A 17,373-nucleotide genomic window follows, 5' to 3' on the forward strand; every position below is an offset into this window, starting at 1 on the left:
CACAACATTTATTTAGTAACATCAACTCAACATGGCAATGATTTACTCTACTTACAACACCAAGTAAATACTAAAAAATAGTAGATGAACTTGTGCCGTTTTAGAACTTTTTGAAATTGTATGTACTAAGTGTACCTGAAAATTAGACTTCCGCTCTTAGTTTTCAAAATAAAACCATTTTAGAACGAAGAAGCTGCGCTGTTTCTGAGGAGCTGGACTAAAACGTGCCATCGTTAAAATGCTGTGTAAGTTATACGTTCAGGAGACAATGTGTAGTGGCTTAGTGTATTTATTTTTGTTTTTACACATATACCACCGACACCAGCTAACTAACGTGTTATCCGGATGTTTCTACGCAGCTCAGCTAGCCAGTTACTTACCTGCTAGCTAACATTTCTTAGCAATACGACCCCGCCACGAAAACTGAACCTAAACGTCTACACTAGCTAACTTAGCTTGCCTCGACTTGCCGTTACCCTGGCTGTCCACTATCAGAAGCTGGTGGACATCCTCATTTTTCATCAGTCGTGACCAGGCCAAGACAGCTTCTGCTGCGTGGTAAAGACACTCACGGCTGCAATGAGCAGCCCGCTAACGTTGAAGCCTCCTCGGTTTACATCTACACCAACAATGCTAATGATGTTCCAACTCAACAGCAACCCCCTGACCACGACTAACATTACCTGGGGAATCCTGGACGTTTTTCCAGGCACCACGTATCAAAATACTCACCTGCACTGAGTCTGCTTATGGCAATGCCACTCTTAACTGTATCCAGGAAGCAGGAGCGATGTTTACCCAGAGTAGGCACCCAGTCCTTGTGTCTTTCCTTCAAATGCCCCCCTCTCCCTGCGAGCGGCACCTCCGTATGATTGCTCCACACTGCAATGGTGCTGCTGAATCACAGCGAGACGCGATTGGACAAACTGAGCGGAACTCGGCGAGCTTCGGCAGTGCATCAGCAGACCTGCAGGGGGAGCAGCAGTGACGCCTTCAAGACTGCCTCTTCAGCGGCATCATTTTTTAAAAATACTTTACTTCATATATCACTCACGAGCACAGAAATATCGGGACTGTGACATTGGCTGGGTTTTATTGTTTGTTTCCTTTCAGTTTGGTTATTAGTCGGTTATAAGGTAAATATTGTTTACTCCTTATCAAATGCTTATAGGTGTCGTATATAGTAATCACGTGTGCAGTTAGGCGATAATAAGTCACAAATAAAACACTGGAATCCATCACGTTGGTGATATGAAGTTTTAGTTGTTTATTAGGACCTTGATCCAATCATATAGTGCCAACTACGTCTGTTTTACTTTCACTTTCAAAATTGAATGTTTCGCACCATAGAACTCAGGGCATAGGTCATAGTGTAGTTTTTAAAATCTAATAAATTAGGGATCTGCTAACCACCCATAGCATAAGGTAGAGCAATGATCTATATGTAGGACTATATGTAGTATACGATCAGCGCGGTATGGTTTTGTCGACGTGCCGAAACTTTTACTACCTCATGGGGACTTTTTCAGTCGTGCGTCATTTGTTGTATTTTCCGTAATTCCTTGACATTTGTGTCTGTGTCACCACATTTCAAGACGCCGTAAGGTAGGTTTTAATATAATCCGTACAGTTTTTGATGCATAGGCTATAAATTGGCTGTATTTAATGAAATGGTATTCTACGGTGCTACTTGACACATTTCTCGCATTAATCGTTAGGTCTTAACGGCTAAATATTTTCAGCTATCAGTCTTCTACCAAAATCCATGGCTATTCCAAACCAGCATCAGCTTCAGACGATTAACCAGGTAGTAGAGTCTCTCAGCAGCAGTGAATGCAGGAGCCTTCTCTACCTGTGTGGATACGAAGACACGAACAACAGTTCGGCCTATGTGAAGGATATACTGACATCTAAAGTGATGTCCTATGAGGATGGTCACTTGTTTCTGGTAGAACTCATGTTGCACCTGAAGCGTTTTGATATCTTGAAGAAGGTGCTTAAAACCAGCAGAGCCGATGTGGAGACGGCTCTTAAATGCAGACAGGTCCTGCCAAGATTCAGGTAGTACAAGTTTTATGATATCAAATGAGTCATAGTTAAACAATGTAAGTTAACATAGGTGTGAATCCTGAAGTGTTAATGGTTTCTCCCACTGGTTTCTCCTAGAATATTGATGGTTAACATAAATGAGGATATGGCCAGTGAAGATGTGAGAAGCATGAAGTTCTTGCTAAGCAGGACATTACCTCGTGAAAAGATGGAAAAGGCAAAGGTGAAAATAAATGAATGCCACCAGTTTTGTTTTTGTTCTTGTGTGGGAGGGGAGTTTTGGTGTTACAAAACAAATATTCAAAGATTATCTTCTTCTTTACAAAAGAAAGTAAAAAGAATTTATCTCTCTTTCTTTTCTCACAGAATTTCTTGGATGTTTCCATTGAACTGGAAAAGCTGGATTTAATTTCACCTGAACGAGTTGACTTGTTAGAGCAATGTTTAAGAAACATTAGCCGGGCTGATTTAGCTGAAAATGTGGCTAAGTACAAGATGTTAGGTGAGAATACATTATACTTTTATCACTGCAAGGTTTTTACATGTCTACTATGTGCACAGTGCATGTGATAGGAAAGTGCTAAAAAAAAAGAACTGAAAATTAAAGAATGAATGTGTGCGTAAAGGCTTCTGGCCACTGTAATCCATGTTCCCATGAATGAGAAAAAGAAGTGAAAGTAAAACATGTTTTATACAGAAACAGAATAGAAACTCCCCCCAAAACCCATTAGAGCCATAAAATTATACTTCATGTTATTGTGTTGAACTTGTTTATGTATCTTCTAAGTTGACCTAATTAAATGTATGGGGCCAGGACTCTCTTGTAAACAAGGTTCTTAATTTCAACTGTATTTTTTTCCTTGTTAAATAAAGATTAATAAATACATAAATAAATAAAACCAGCATGTATACCTTTAGTTTGAACAAGCAAAAATGCAGTAGAGGTACTGTGGTTACAGTGCCACTTGGCACAGAATGTATAGGAATATATAGCACCAAGTAATTTCGAATTAATAGAAATTTGGTTTTCATGATTAGAAAAGTAATTACAAAGTACTTTTAAATTTGGCTATACTTTATTAGTCATACTAACTTGAATGTCTCTCTCTTTTACAGTTGCAACACCCGAAAGACATTCTTGTCAACAGCAAAGGTTTAGAACTCCAGTGAGTTTAACAGTACAATACATTTGTTATTATCCTCTCTCATAAAACTAACTTAATATTATTAATACTAAAACATATTGTCTTTAGTGTGCGCGCTTCACTCAACATGGCTCCCATTCCTTACAGCAAGCAAGACAAGAACAGCCCCTTCCTTATACTGGTAAGACAGGAACTATTGGAAAATATAATAAATCATAGATACCCAGTGAATAGTTGGAAACCATTAAACCACGCGTTGTATTTCAAATTATTCATATTTTTCTATTACTCCCTATCACTGGCCACAGAAAACCTACAGGTGCCTGTATACAAAGAGCAGAGCTGTCAGGTAAGGTTTGCCCTTATTATGGAGCATTCTCTATTTCTGTAGCTTTTAATGTGTTTAAATAGTAATGTAAATTCATAAAGCTACTTTGCTCATATTTTCGTATTACAGATTCCACTTGATTGGTACAAATTTGGCACAAATTCCAGAGGAGCTTGTGTTATCATAGACTGCGTTGGTAATGATGGAGGTGAGACACAAAAAACTTAAAACCTACAGTCTAATGGAGAAAGAAGTAGTCAGATCCTTAATTACTTAGTTGCAAGTACAAATGAAAAATAATGTTCTATTTAAACTACAGCTAAAACAATAAACCAATTAATCAACTAGTGTTGTCTTTTTTTTCAGATTAATTAGTCTGCAACTATTTGAGTAGCTAAATAGTGGCATGTGTTTTATCCCTCAGACATGTTGGAACGGACATTTAAGGCTCTTCACTTCCACGTTGACCTCTACAAGTGGCTGACTGTGAATGAAACTCTTTCGGTTCTCAGAGAAGTATTCAGACAGAGAGAAAACCATGGACGTGATGGTTTTGCCTGTTGCATCATTAGCCGTGGAACAGAAAGTCGTCTTCTGTGTACTGACTCATCAGACTCCACGGGTTTACGTCTTGACAGCATCAGACAGCTTTTCACTGCTGATGCATGCCCCATGCTGGCAGGGAAGCCCAAAATGTTCTTTATTCAGAGGTATAGTGTTCCAGAGTTTCAGAGCTGTGCCAAGATGTCTCATCAGGATGAGGATCTGGAGACGGATGGCTGGGATGGGATAACTACATATGGTTACATCCCTGCAGAAGCAGATGTGTTTTGGAGTCACTGCTGGACAGATGAACATCAGCTGGAGCAAGGACATCACTCTTCTGTTTACCTCAATGCTCTGAAAGAGGCCTTACACAAAGGTCAAAGGAGGTACAGGCAAACACTCAACAGAAAACTTGACTTCATTTTGTGTTTAAATACATTTTCATTTAAACTATAGAAGCTACAGCCTAAACAGTTGTCTTGTTTGTGTTCTAACAGGAAAAATAAGCTCATCGATGTTCATACCGAGGTTAATGCGGTCATCTTTGAACATAACAAGAGGAATCCTGGAAAAAGCTACCACATCGATCTGAAACATACTCTAAGAAAAGATCTTTACTTTTAACTAAGGATTTAGTACCATCATATCCATTAAACCCTTAGATAGGTGCTAAGAGAATAGACAGAGAAGAACATTTAAATGTTATTACAGAGACACCTATTGGCTGTATGTGTTCAAAACATGTTTAACAGATGAAGGAACAACTAGTTGTTTTAATGAGTATATTCTTGAGTCCTGAAAATTGTTACTCATATTTTAAAATGTACATATATGTGTCTATTTATTATTAATATCCCAATGGACATAAAACATTTAATTACCTATGTCTTGCCTTATGTTGTGCAGCTAAAACATTTAAATTAAACACTACAGTTGATTTATGCAACAATTGTTTATTTATCTGTCTGTGTCCATTGCATTTTTACTTATTTATTTTTTGTATATTTCAGTATTGCATTTGTTTTGTTTTGTTTTGACTTTTATACAATATGCATTGTGAAAAGGTTACAATTATAAAAATTGCTTAAATAAAAGTAACATTAGTTGTCATATTATATTAGTATCTTTCAATATTAACAAAGTTAACAATATATTTACTATAACAGGGTACCTATAAGATTATAGTCAAATGTTTTAATGTTAAATTTGTAGTTTCATTTTTTACTATGACTCTTTTGGTGTAATATGTTCTTGCTTGCTTTATACTTTGTCTTGTTTTAGGTTTTTCTTTGTGACGTTTTGTTTTTTATGGTCTATACATAACTTTTTATTCTGTCATTTTTTGTTTTACCTGACCTTTTGTCTTTCCTTTTAAATATTTATGTGTAACTGTAATATTTAGAGTCATGCTAAATTAGAATCGATCTAAACAACAAAATAAAATTACTATTTGGATGATGGAGAGTCATGTGATGCCTAATATCATTATTGTCATGAGGAATGTAGGTGCTGATTTCTCCCAGCCTCCAGTCATCACTTTGACAGGTTTCAATTTGGGTTTTTGCTTTTTGGAACCTTTCTCCACTCCATCTCCACAGGTTTGTCTACAGAGGGGGAGATTAGAGATATTAGTTTCAGAATGATTATCAATCCAGAACTTAGCCAAACAAGTGCTGAAACCATGGCAGGATCTATCCGGTTCACCACCAAACTATATGCCATTTTCATTTTTAAAAACAATCTGAGGACCTAAATTATTTTATTTCAAGCTCTTTAAAATATGTTTTAAGTTAATAGCTTGTTTAATAATACAACATTGTTGACATTAAAGTATGGCTGATCAAAATATAAAATATTCTCTTTCAGGCTTTTAAACGTGAGGATTTTCTATAATGCTATAATTAATATGCACTACTTTCATTTTATCTATGTTCCTTGTGTTGAGCAGTTCTCCTGGGGTAAAATTTGCCCAGTTGCAGGAAAGTCAAGCTAAATATTGATGCCTCTATCTATATCTATTTAAGTCATTTGACCCCATTGTGTTGTTCTTAACTCTGATAAATGTCAGCAAGCCAATTTGTCCATAGTTCTAGAACTTGAAAATAACTGAAAACACTCTTAGTTCTTTTTTCCTTCGTGCTGCAACAGCACTATGCAGAGATTGGGACTAGTGAAAAGGTGCATGGTTTGATAAGCACATTGACTGCTACAGAGGCCATTTATAGATATGTTTTCAGAAGATGCTACTAACCAACCTATGTCTGTCTTCTTCCTGCTCTCAACATGTCAATCTTGATTTATGGTCCAGTGTTGAATCACACTGACACTTAAATAGACCACAAAACAATTCCTTGATTTGATGAGTCACTTAAGAGAAACATCTGTATCTAATTTGATTAATCAAACAAACATAATGAAAAAAATACCACCATCAAACCATTAGTGTTCTAGCCTCTTAAAAGTGATAAGTGTTGTAAACTAAATATCTGAATTAAAATTAAAATATCTTTATACCTTATTATACAAGCAATCACTGTAAAAAAGTATATTGGTTATTAAAAAAAATAGAAAAATAATGGAAACATTTAACCTTTTATAAAAATTATTACCTTTATAAATTATTTTTCTTTCATTTGTATTTGTATAAATATTATTTTTGCACTTTCCGTTTTATTTTACTTCTCTCATCCTTGTTTTTCCTTTCCTTTGGGTAAGAGAATGCTGTATTGGTTACTAAATAAGTAAATAATAAATAGTTACTAATAAAAACACTACGTATCTTTGGTAATGACATTTTCAGTCAAACAACAATTCTCCTATGATATCTTTCGAATTCACAATAAAGAGAATCATTAATTTTTTTTTACATAGAAAAATAAATAATAAATACTAAATTCATAAGTCAGCAGCTCTCCGACTGTGACAGCAGGAGGCAGGCACGTTGTAAGTTCAGCAGCAGGAGGCAGCGTGCGGCCATTCAAGCACGCGCACAGACAGCTAACTAGTAGGCGTCGGGAGCGCGCACGGTCGGTGCTACTGTTGCTATGATGCAATAGCGACTACGCCGTGGGAAGCGAGCGAGGAGTTGAATGAGTTCTTTCCACACAGTTGAAGTGAAGCAGCCGCCAACAGCCAGGACACCGTCAGTGTTGAGGGACAGAGAGCACGGAGACACTGGCAGGCCCTTGTCGTACCACACTACATGGAAACACGCAGCCAGGTGCGTCTGCTAGCGTCGCAGCTAGCCGTGTCATGACGGTTAAAGAGATTTCTCGTTCATCTGTACGACGCTGCAGCAAACAGGGAGCAGCACCAACACCCTGTTTGCCCTCTTTAGTCGAAACCTAGTGAGACATTATTGTTTTGAACTTGATTTCCATCCTCTGGTGGCATTGTCCTCCTCCCAGACCCAGTAGATCTTAGGTGTTCGTACAGGACCACCATGGCAGAAAGGACCTCAACCGGGTTGCTAACGATGATGTTGGAGCCAACGCCGGCTGTCGCTATGACCCTGCCGGCGGAGGTCCGGGAGAAGCTGGCGGAGCTGGAGCTGGAGCTCTCTGAAGGTAAGCAGACCACAACCAGTACAGGACGTAAACTACCGCGCCGTGTGGAGTAAACATGCTGCTTTTCTTGAAGGGGTGATTTAAAACATTATTCACATATCAAAATGACAGCTCAAAAACCACCGCCCTTCATCTTGGCTTTGTGGTTCACGCTTTTATTCATTCCAGCATCATCGAAGACAATCTGCTACTATCAGTCATTTCCACGCTACAACTTAGGCTGTAGTTTTCGCCTCATGACTGGTAACAGACAATCGGTAAACTAAACTAGAGGTGACTGGCTAATAGGTTAGTTCCACGTCTTATCAATACAACCCCCCCACCTCCTCAATTGAATTTAAACTTTAATAATCAAACCCCAGTCCTCACATAGCACTACTTGAAGTGTTGGCTATCTGCCCTAATGTTAACATCTGAGCTGACACACCCGTGCTGCTGTTGTATGACTTAGTTTTTCACATAACCAGACAGTATGTTCTTTTCAAAGCTCAAGATAACTTGGAGTTAAAAACTTGCCAACTAAACTTCACTTCACATTAACTACTAAACTCCAAGTAAGATTATTAGAAAGTTTGCCTAGTAGATGTACAATTTGGCTGTTACTGTTCTTCTGTACACTTTATATATCATGCATGTGTGCACGAGCTCATGTGGCTCTGTTCATGCATACATTGTCTGTATGCTTCGTTTGACCTTCCATTTGTACTTATTAACTTTAGTACAAAAGAGCAAAAATAGGCTTTTCCAGATGGGGCCTTTGCATCTGCAGATCTTTAAAATCTATTTAAAAGATTATACAAAACCTGTTTTTTGGGGGGGTTTAACATTGAGCATTTAGTCCAATTTTATGTATGTTTAATTTTTTTAGACCGAAGTGTAGATGTATAAAACCTAATAACAGCCATGGGTACTTCAGTGCTCATTAAACATATACTCAGATATACTTGGTACATTCATTTATATAAAAGAAGGTTTATTCCATGTAAAATTAGTCCTTTCACTAATCTATGTAACTGGCAAAAACAGTTAGACACCATAGCATGTACCCATCCCAGTGGTTAGGGTTAATAAGAGAAACCAGTGTTCTCAATATGATTTATTATGCTGTATTGAAGTGGACTCCAGGAAGACTATCAACCACTAATGTGGAAGCTAATGGGGTTCCTAGTAAATAAACAAAATTTCTAAAATCCTAAATTTGCCACTGTTGTTAAAACAGGATGTAACATCTTAACATGTCAACTTTCTAAACAGAGGTAAGCCTCTCTTGAGCCCCTTTTAAAAATAAATATTGTCCATATTTATAATGAAGAGTGCGTTTTTTTAACAAAGCTTAATTTTTGTTAGTTCAATGAGACTCACTGTTCATCTCTGTTCCTTTGTTTGAATGGTTCTCATATGCTATGCTAAACTTAGCTGAGCTTTGGTAAAGTCATACTAATAATTACCCACATTAAGTCTGATTAGATTGGGATTTGACCCCAGGGTCTGACCATACTGAACTTTAAAAAATGTCAACTTAACAATCCAATAAGTGTCTTAGACAGCGAAAGAGATGAAACCCCTCTGTTGCACAGTTTAAGTCTGCATTGAGTCTTTATTTTCTTTTCCCCAGCACCATGCTCAGGTTGGGAATTGAAATAGAAAGGTGCACACTTTGATAAGCATATTAGCTGCTACTGTGACCATTAATGGGATAGACATGTTTTCACGAGTGGCTACCAAACCAATCTATATCTATCCAGTTTCCTCTTCCTGCTCTCCACATGTCTCATCCTGCCATATTAGAGCCTTGATAGTACTATCTCCCTGTCTCTTGTGCCTTCTGCTTCTCTGTCAGGCTTTTTTTCCCACTTACATGCCCTTCTGTCCTTTTCTGACTCCTCTCTTTCTCTGCCTCACCTCCTATATTTTCTCTGTGATCAGAGGAGTGTCATTTCCTTTCAGGTAAAACAAAATCACCCTTGTTTTTCTTCACTCTCAAATCCTATTCCTGTATGCTGCAATGAACTTTTCACCTCATGAGGATCATGCCTTTGGTTGCATCCTGTCTCAGGATAGAATAGACGACTTGTTTTATTGGATGGAGATGAGAGCATGAGAATCCTGCATGTTTGCAGCTCTCAGATTAGATTTCAAACCAATGAAAACATCCAATCTCACATGTACTGTACCTGTAGGCCAAGATATTCTTTGTAGTCACTATGTGCGTTTATATTTGTGCATTGAATAGGTCTATTAAATAATTTGAAACCACTTTAATATGTGGACTTGGGGGTCTTGTGAAGTGCTTATTTTGGTAACATATTTACAATACAGACATAAAGGTCCTCCTATAAAGGTCTTGACAAAAAGCGAATTATAGATCTCTTCCTAAATCACAAATAAACCAGTTCTTCATAAGTTTAAGAATTAAAACCACTGCTAAAGAGGGCTGTGTGGGCAGTCATCAGATTTTGATTTATATGATGGTAAATCTAAACAATACTCACGGGTGCATGGAAATATGTGAAAGCATATTTTTCCAACTGAGCCACAACAAACCAGTAAGAGAATAACACAAAACACAGAAATTTGTGAAATAACTAAAACTGTTAAAACTTTTGAAGGAAATGCTCATAGAATGAGACTGAGTGGGAAAAAAAAAAGAATTGAAATTTGATTTTTTGTTCCATGCAGTTATCCAGCTAGTATTGTTATTCTCATTGGTAGACTGAAATGTATTCCTGCCATCATAGTTATTGGAAAGGACCTGTGTTATTTCTCAGCTGACCTGGATGCAGATGAGTGGTCAAAAGACAGGTCGTAAAGGAGGTCAAGAAGATGGATGGTCCCCATTATCTCCTGCAGGGAGGAAAGAGAGGGAGAGACATGTCTGCTGAGTAATTCATAGTCTTACTCTATCATTCCCAGTTTTCTTCCCTCCTCCTCTCTTTGCACTCTAAACCGTCTGATTACAAAGTCATTTTTAGTTCAGTGCTGGTGTTTGCTGCAAAACTGCCAAACCCCTGTTGGTCATTGCGCTTGTTTTGACTGCTTTCATTCAGCTAACATTTATAGGGGAGCTTGGCAGGGGTGTGGTGCTGTCTGGCTTGTTTGTATTCAGCTAAAACTGTTGTGACAGATTTGAGGTGTTTGGATGAAGAGCCAGGAGTAAAAGTTACAGCTACTATGTTTCCTAAATGTTCTGCAGTGATATTGTTTTTCAATACAATGCAGTTTGTTCAGCCAGTTTAATGCAACTCCTTTGCCCTTCTTATCTATATCCTACTATCTGCTGCTGCAATGACCCAATTTCCCTTTGGAGATCATTAAAGTTTCACCCTACCTAATTATTTAGATAAGGTGGAACTTTGCCCACCGTAAAGCCTGTAGGTAAAGACTAGACCAGGCAGCATACTGTCAGTTTGTAAAATAAAATGGTGATACTTAAAATTACACGTGCTTTGTCAAACTCCCATGACAGTACTACTTCCCAGTAATGTGCTTGTTTAGTCATCTGACAGAGGGTAAGATTGGTGCGGTGAAATTCTTCTGACAGAAGCGATGCATGATCAGTCAAAGTCATATGAGCTAAATCCACAAGCTTTAAAAACCCAGTTCCACCTCTAACATAATAGTAAGTTTGTTATCCACTCTTGCATCCATATTTTAAAGCCATAGTTTTTCTTTCTTTCTTTCTTTTTAATGAGTTTCTAATTGATGGGCATGCATGAGAATCTATTCATGACAATCCAAACTTTTTAGAAACTCGACACAATATGTAAAACATTTTTCAGGAATTCATTATGGGAAATTTCTACCACGTTTGGCTACTAAAGACATATTTTTGTGTTTAAGAGCTTTTCATCTGACAGTAGCACCATGCAATGGTGAGTTTTATAGGCCTCTTAACATCATAGTCATGAGTGTTCATACAAGGTGGGGTGAGCAGATAGCTTAAGTGGTCAGCAGTTTTAAGGAACCTCTTTTTGGAAAGTATGAGTGTACAGGAAACCCCAGCGAGGTGTCCCGCAGACTTTAGGGAAAGACCACTTGTTGATTGGAAAGACTGCTCAGTGGTCCTGACTCATTCCTTTTTTGTGGCCACCTACTCCTATCACCAGTTAATGAACAAAACCAAATATTTGAAGAATGTAGTATTACATTGTGCATTAAGAGTTTTAAGACCTTATAGGATTTAGGGTGATTATCGAGGGGACTTTGTACATGGCTGCTGGCTAACTCTGTGATACGATCCACAATAGAAGAATGTTGAGCCTTGGAGTGAGCTTCTAGACTGCTGTAGCTGTTGTCCAGTTCAGAGCTTAAGAGGCAGCTGTGGTGCACAGAATGGAGGAGAGTATGTGGACAGTGATAAAAATTTCAAGGGTGGGCTTCAGAACAGAGTACAGCTTCAGATTCTTGTTCTGCTCTTATGTTTCTGCCTGCATAAGCGAGTCTGTTCAAATTTAAGTGAGTGCATGTTTGTTGTAGGTCTATTTATGCTTGTATTTGAACTTTTTTCCCCATTTACTGTATGTAGTACAAGCCATTGAGCTGTGTTGTAATTTAACCCAGCAAAAATCTACATTGCCAGTTATTGTCCCACTGTTCTTTGATGGAGGTTTTGGCTGTTTTGTTTTCTATGCAGTATTCTGTCTCAGCACAATACAGCAATTTGTGTTTCTGCAGCAATCTGTCTTAAAATTGCATATTTATGTTTTTGGTACTCATTATGATTGCAAAAAATTATTTTTTGATCACTCAAGGATTTATTGTGTAACTAATTACCAGTTTAATGAAAATGGAAAATAAGCAATGGCTTTATTTTGTAAACTTACCTGAAAGTATTTGTGTAACAATTATATTTTGTTGCTGTGCTTTAATTTGATGAGTGTCTTAAAAGAGCAGTTAGGTATCAAAATATATTCGACAGCTTGTGCCAGACGTCAAGTGAAAGAGACATATAAAGAGTATCCCACACTTTGTATCAGTATTTTGTATTACATTTCATAACTCTGGTCCGGTGTTGAGTCTTCTTAACTGTTTGAAATGACTATAAAATTCAATTCATTTGTCCCAGTGTTTTGTTTTGTTTAATGTCGGAGAAATACAATACAATACCATACAATAGAATTTTTAAAAGCATAAACCACTGAAGATTTTAACAGGTTGATTAGTTCGTAGTTCCTTCTGCTAACGAACTGAAAATTGAAGCAATTGAAATATTTGTGGGCTGTGGATTCTTCAGTTATATTACTTTATGTGGGGTGGCTATAGGTCAGTTAGTAAGGCAGTTGTCTACGGACGGCAGGATCAGTGGTTTGATCCCAACCCGAAGTCCGTCTGGACCCCCAACAGCCCTTTCCCATCCCAAGCTGTGCAGTGCAGGTGCAAGCCCGGTAGAAATTATGGAAGCAGTTGCGTCAAGAAGGGCATCCGGCGTAAAAACTGCCAAATCAACATGCGGACAATGATCAGCTGTGGTGACCCTGAACTCACAGAATAAGCCGAAAGGACAAAAATAAATAAATAATGCACGGCGGATGCATGGGTATTTATTTATTTTTTTTTAAGTCCACCAGTGACATGGCCCTCTGCTAAGATAAAAGCGGAAAGATGGTGCCAGCTTCCTGCCAGGCAACCATCCTGTCCATCCTGCCTCAGAGAAACCCCTCAGCTTTGTGGCTAGCCATAATGTGTATTTGGGAGCACTTAACCGGTAAAGTGTTTTAAGGTAGGACCATTTTGCGCAACTTAATCTTTTCTCTATATACATGGGTTGTGTGATTTCTGTGCTAGTGATTACTCTGTCTTTGCTGCGAGAAAGACGCCATATGCTGTATAGATCAGGGCAGTGCAGCAGGTCCATGGAGATCTGCTGACCAAACAAGCCACCTAGCCGTGTTCAAGGACACTGCAGAAATCGCTCTGCTGTATGCATTGCATTCTTGTCCCCAGCAATGCTTTTGTTCTGCTTCCATCAGCTGTCTTGTGTAAATTCTCTTCCACCTACCTGTGAATGTATCTTTGATCTCTCACCCTGTCTGTGCCCATATGGTAGCGACAGGGGCTCAGTGTGATAGTTGGATGGCAGCTAAGGACCCCTCCTTAGCCAATATTACAGTCCAGTCTGGACTCTCTGTGGTACAAACAAAGGAACACTGTCTTGTTAAGATAACCAAATGCTGTGGATTATAATTCCAAAGGTAGGAGAATCAGCTGCAAAAAGTATATTTTTCCTGTTGAATTTGATCTTCATACTTTTTGCTTTAATATCTAAATAATGCATTTATAGTTGCAATATAACACACACCTTGCACATAGACTTTACACAATAGGACCTTTTACACATTCACTCTAGGAAAAATGGAATTAAATTGCCTTCACTGTTTCAAAGCTGTGACATTGACAGGTACTGTAGATAGGTAGGTTTTTGGAATCCCTGTTAGAGACGCAGCCAATGACAGTAGTTAGCAGTGTTTAATTAAAATGCATGCTGATATAATTCAACAGGGCTGGTGTAATCATGTACTCCTCAGTGGAGTCAACACCTATTAGTTTTTCTTGACCTTCTCTGGCCAGGAGCTAGCAGAGGTCAGCCTGCACAGCATGACAGGACCATGTGGACTTCAGTGAATTCGGCTCTGTCACCAGCTAGCCCTTAATGAATGTATGGAGAAGCTCTTCAAATATCAGCTTTTTAAAAGCCCAGATGGTTATTAGTTTTAAAATGCTAATATAGCATAGCTGCTTTACTAACAATTGATAGTGTCATCTTTGTGAAAGAAAATTTACTGTTTGTGTGTCTCTGTTGCCAAGAGTGTTGATTAATTACTGTGACCTGATAATAATGCAAAATCAGTAGAAAAACCTTTTACTTAGAGGGTGGGACAAACACAGCAATACGATGCCTGAAATTATTTTTTTCAGTGTTTAGGCCTTCTCAGGTGTGGAGATCAAAGACAAACTGGGCCCTTTGTAGCTGCAGAAGGCTGTATTGTGAACTGTCCTAGTGGAAAACAAATAGACAGAAAATGTCTGGAATGGGCTGTGACCTATCAGCCTAACTGTGTAGAGAGGGGTTTCTAAATATCCACCACTGCTGGAGGGCACAACTGCACACAATAAACACACAGATGGTATAGTAGGCTGTCCAAACCTTTTAAAAGACCAAGGCCTGGTTTCCCCAGTCCTCTCTACCCCATTCCCTGATGTGTCCCAGTAGAATAGGAGAGGGAAGAAACAAAGAACTGAGTGAGTTTTTTTTTTTTTTTATTGTAGGGTTAAAGCCAGGCTTTTTTTAGACATAGAACTTGGCAGACTTTGCTCATGTACCAGAAAATGGTTTTTCAGCCTGTATGATCTGAGCATGGAGAAAGTTTTAGGTGAGCTCTGCTGGTGTTGCTCTGTTATTCTTTTAACCACATGTTATTTAGCATGTACCTATAATCTAAAAGAAAAAAGCAACAGAAAGAATAGGCAAATCAAGACTGCATTTAAAGCTCCTAAGGTATAACTGACAAACAGCATTTAACAATTACTAATGTCTGTAAGATGTGAAATCATAATATATATACAGTTAGACGCTTGTGCCAAGCACTTTGGGATAAAGAAATACCTTTTTAGGTTTTAAAAATGACCTCTTCCAACAAGGCTTAATTTCCTACCATGCAAATACAAAGGAAGGTAGAACTAATATTTAAAATCAATACATGAAAAATGTGTTTGTTTATAAGGTCACCAAAGAATTAACAGATAATTTTAGATTACTTCAACTACTAAAAATTACTTCTACTATTTTTTTTTTTTTTTTTTTTTTTTTTTTAGTTTGTTTTGTTTTGGGTTTTTTGTAAGTTTGGCACAGATTAAAAAAATTGTACTTGACAGTTAAATTGCTGAGGCCTGAGGATGTGTAAATGCTGATGATCTACTCTGATTTGCATATAGTATTTGGCTTCTGAATGCTTTGAAGTTCACCTTCTGGTGACTCTGTTTGGCAGTTTTGCTTCGTTTGTGAAGACACTCCAGAAATTGTGAAAATCCTTTTGCATAGTGTTACGTGTGGAATGTAAGCCACTTGGGGAGAAAACAATGACATTGATACAACTTTAAGCTGACCTGTAATCTAATATAAAGCGTACATGGAACATCTCTGTGCTCTTACTCACAACATTCTTGACATGGAGGTCACAGGCATCAGCAGTTTGTGGTCAGCTCAACCCATCATAACCATTCAAGCACAGTCCAATTGCAGACATCAGCTCTCCATTCCTTGAATCCCCTCTCTGTTGCCTCCTTTGACTTCACCGAGAAAATTCATTAGTGAAACAAGAATATAGTAATTCTACTACTTTTCACATTTCTTGTTATTTAACAAATGTAGTTCAGAAATCAAATATACTCTTTAAATGGTGTTGTAGCGAAAGATGTAAGCAATGTAAACATCCAATGAACCTGTTCCAACATTGTGGTCATAATATTCTATGAATTTCGTTTCCTTAACAACGACGACAACATGGAAAAATATTTGCTTTTGAAAACGTGTTCACAGTATGTGAAAAATCTAATGATTCAATTCTAATGATTTTGTTTTTGAGGTCTAGATTATTATATTTATTTTAAAGTCTTTTGAGGACTTGGCTTTACTCTGCAGTGTTTCTCATCTGTGAGCAACAAAGTGTTAGTTTATAATTCAAAATTGTCAACACATGCAGGTGACTCTACTCTTTCTATAGCAGGAATAGTCAAGTCTGAAATGCCAGCGATGGCTGGATGGCTCTGCTACTGTGTCTTAGCCCCAGTGACACACGCACACACACACACACACACACACTTGAGTGGAAACGTTGTCCAGACGCTTACTACTGCAGCCTCCTTCTTAATTGAAATTGTGTGCTTGTGTATGTGAGTGAGTAAACCATATGAACAGAATCAGAAGGCAAACCCATAACAGAGTTTCTGCTTCCTTTTGCTCTCCTTTTGATCTAATTTAATGAGTCAACCTGAATTTAATTTTGCTGTTGTGGTCAGACGAGGCTTATATATAAGAGACATTAAATCCAAGTACACTGTTGACCTGTTACCCTGTATAATGCAGAGAGGGGAGTAATAAGAGTAACAGTTCCTGAACTGATGCCTCGTCCAGTGAGGATCAATAGCACCAAAATGGACTGGATTTACACAGCACAGGCTTGCTTTCAATTCAGACAACACATCAACTTATTTACACTTGATCCCTATTATTAATGCTCTATGTTGTAACATGTATATCGTACATCCTTTTGTGTTACTTTGTTGACAAGGTTAAATTTAGTCTTTCCACATCAAATCCATAAAGAGGGCTGTATTTACATGTCTGTGTCCAAAGGGTCAGCTGGAAGGGGAAAAAAGGGAGGAAAGAAAAGGAGTGGATTTAAAAGTTGGATTTAAATTTTCCCTTACACAGAAACAGCTTGAGTATATCAGATGTCAGGGAAAAGGGTATTTGCCAGATTATAGTTGATGGAGTGAATATTTTGGTGTTGTGATTTACCAGTGTTGAGACAAATGGTAAAAAGTAAAGCAGTATATTCACAAACATTGGATTGTCATATTGAACTATCAAGTGGTATATGCATATTTGCTTAATCCTTTGCTAAATCCTTTCTGTTGCAGTGCATAAAATAGTAAAAGAAGGTCACAGCGGGGTCGTCCTCAGGGTCTTGATCTCTGACCCACTTCTACTAATGCTGCGTCAAGATGGGAGCTGTATCCC

General features: G+C 37.9%; 3 protein-coding genes across 22 annotated transcripts in view; 2 read left to right on the forward strand and 1 right to left on the reverse strand.

Moving 5' to 3' along the window:
- LOC137132417 (hyccin 2-like) overlaps window positions 1-879 on the reverse strand; it is a 41,932-nt gene extending 41,053 nt beyond the window's left edge. Inside the window, exon 1 of one of the 2 annotated variants that reach the window (XM_067514801.1) lies at window positions 733-879. The gene's annotated coding sequence lies outside the window, so the exon portion shown is untranslated. The remainder of the gene's footprint in view (window positions 1-732) is intronic. The other variant, XM_067514802.1, reaches the window with a different exon arrangement.
- Window positions 880-910: 31 nt separating this feature from the next.
- LOC137132418 (CASP8 and FADD-like apoptosis regulator) lies at window positions 911-5,839 on the forward strand. Of its 4 annotated transcripts, none has more exons than XM_067514805.1 (10): window positions 911-1,605; window positions 1,719-2,061; window positions 2,167-2,272; window positions 2,416-2,551; window positions 3,166-3,215; window positions 3,303-3,375; window positions 3,503-3,543; window positions 3,652-3,730; window positions 3,947-4,454; window positions 4,566-5,837. In XM_067514805.1, the coding sequence occupies exons 2-10, from the start codon at window positions 1,766-1,768 to the stop codon at window positions 4,690-4,692; spliced, it is 1,416 nt and encodes a 471-aa protein (XP_067370906.1). In that variant the 5' UTR covers window positions 911-1,605; window positions 1,719-1,765; the 3' UTR covers window positions 4,693-5,837. The 4 variants fall into 4 exon arrangements, with proteins under 4 accessions (XP_067370906.1, XP_067370907.1, XP_067370904.1 ...); XM_067514806.1 differs by having other exon boundaries at window positions 911-1,136; window positions 1,743-2,061; XM_067514803.1 differs by having other exon boundaries at window positions 1,743-2,061; window positions 4,566-5,836.
- Window positions 5,840-7,097: 1,258 nt separating this feature from the next.
- The window catches only part of dip2a (disco-interacting protein 2 homolog A), a 68,745-nt gene continuing 58,469 nt past the window's right edge, over window positions 7,098-17,373 (forward strand). For 9 of the 16 annotated variants that reach the window (XM_067515536.1, XM_067515534.1, XM_067515537.1 and 6 more), the window contains exon 1: window positions 7,104-7,634. In XM_067515536.1, the coding sequence (XP_067371637.1) occupies window positions 7,511-7,634 (124 nt within the window). In that variant the 5' untranslated portion in view covers window positions 7,104-7,510. Of the gene's footprint in view, window positions 7,635-17,373 lie in introns of all 16 variants that reach the window. The other 7 variants (XM_067515551.1, XM_067515552.1, XM_067515542.1 and 4 more) reach the window with 5 other exon arrangements.

Source organism: Channa argus, chromosome 9 (genome assembly GCF_033026475.1).
Source record: "Channa argus isolate prfri chromosome 9, Channa argus male v1.0, whole genome shotgun sequence".
Classification (NCBI taxonomy): Eukaryota; Metazoa; Chordata; class Actinopteri; order Anabantiformes; family Channidae; genus Channa; species Channa argus.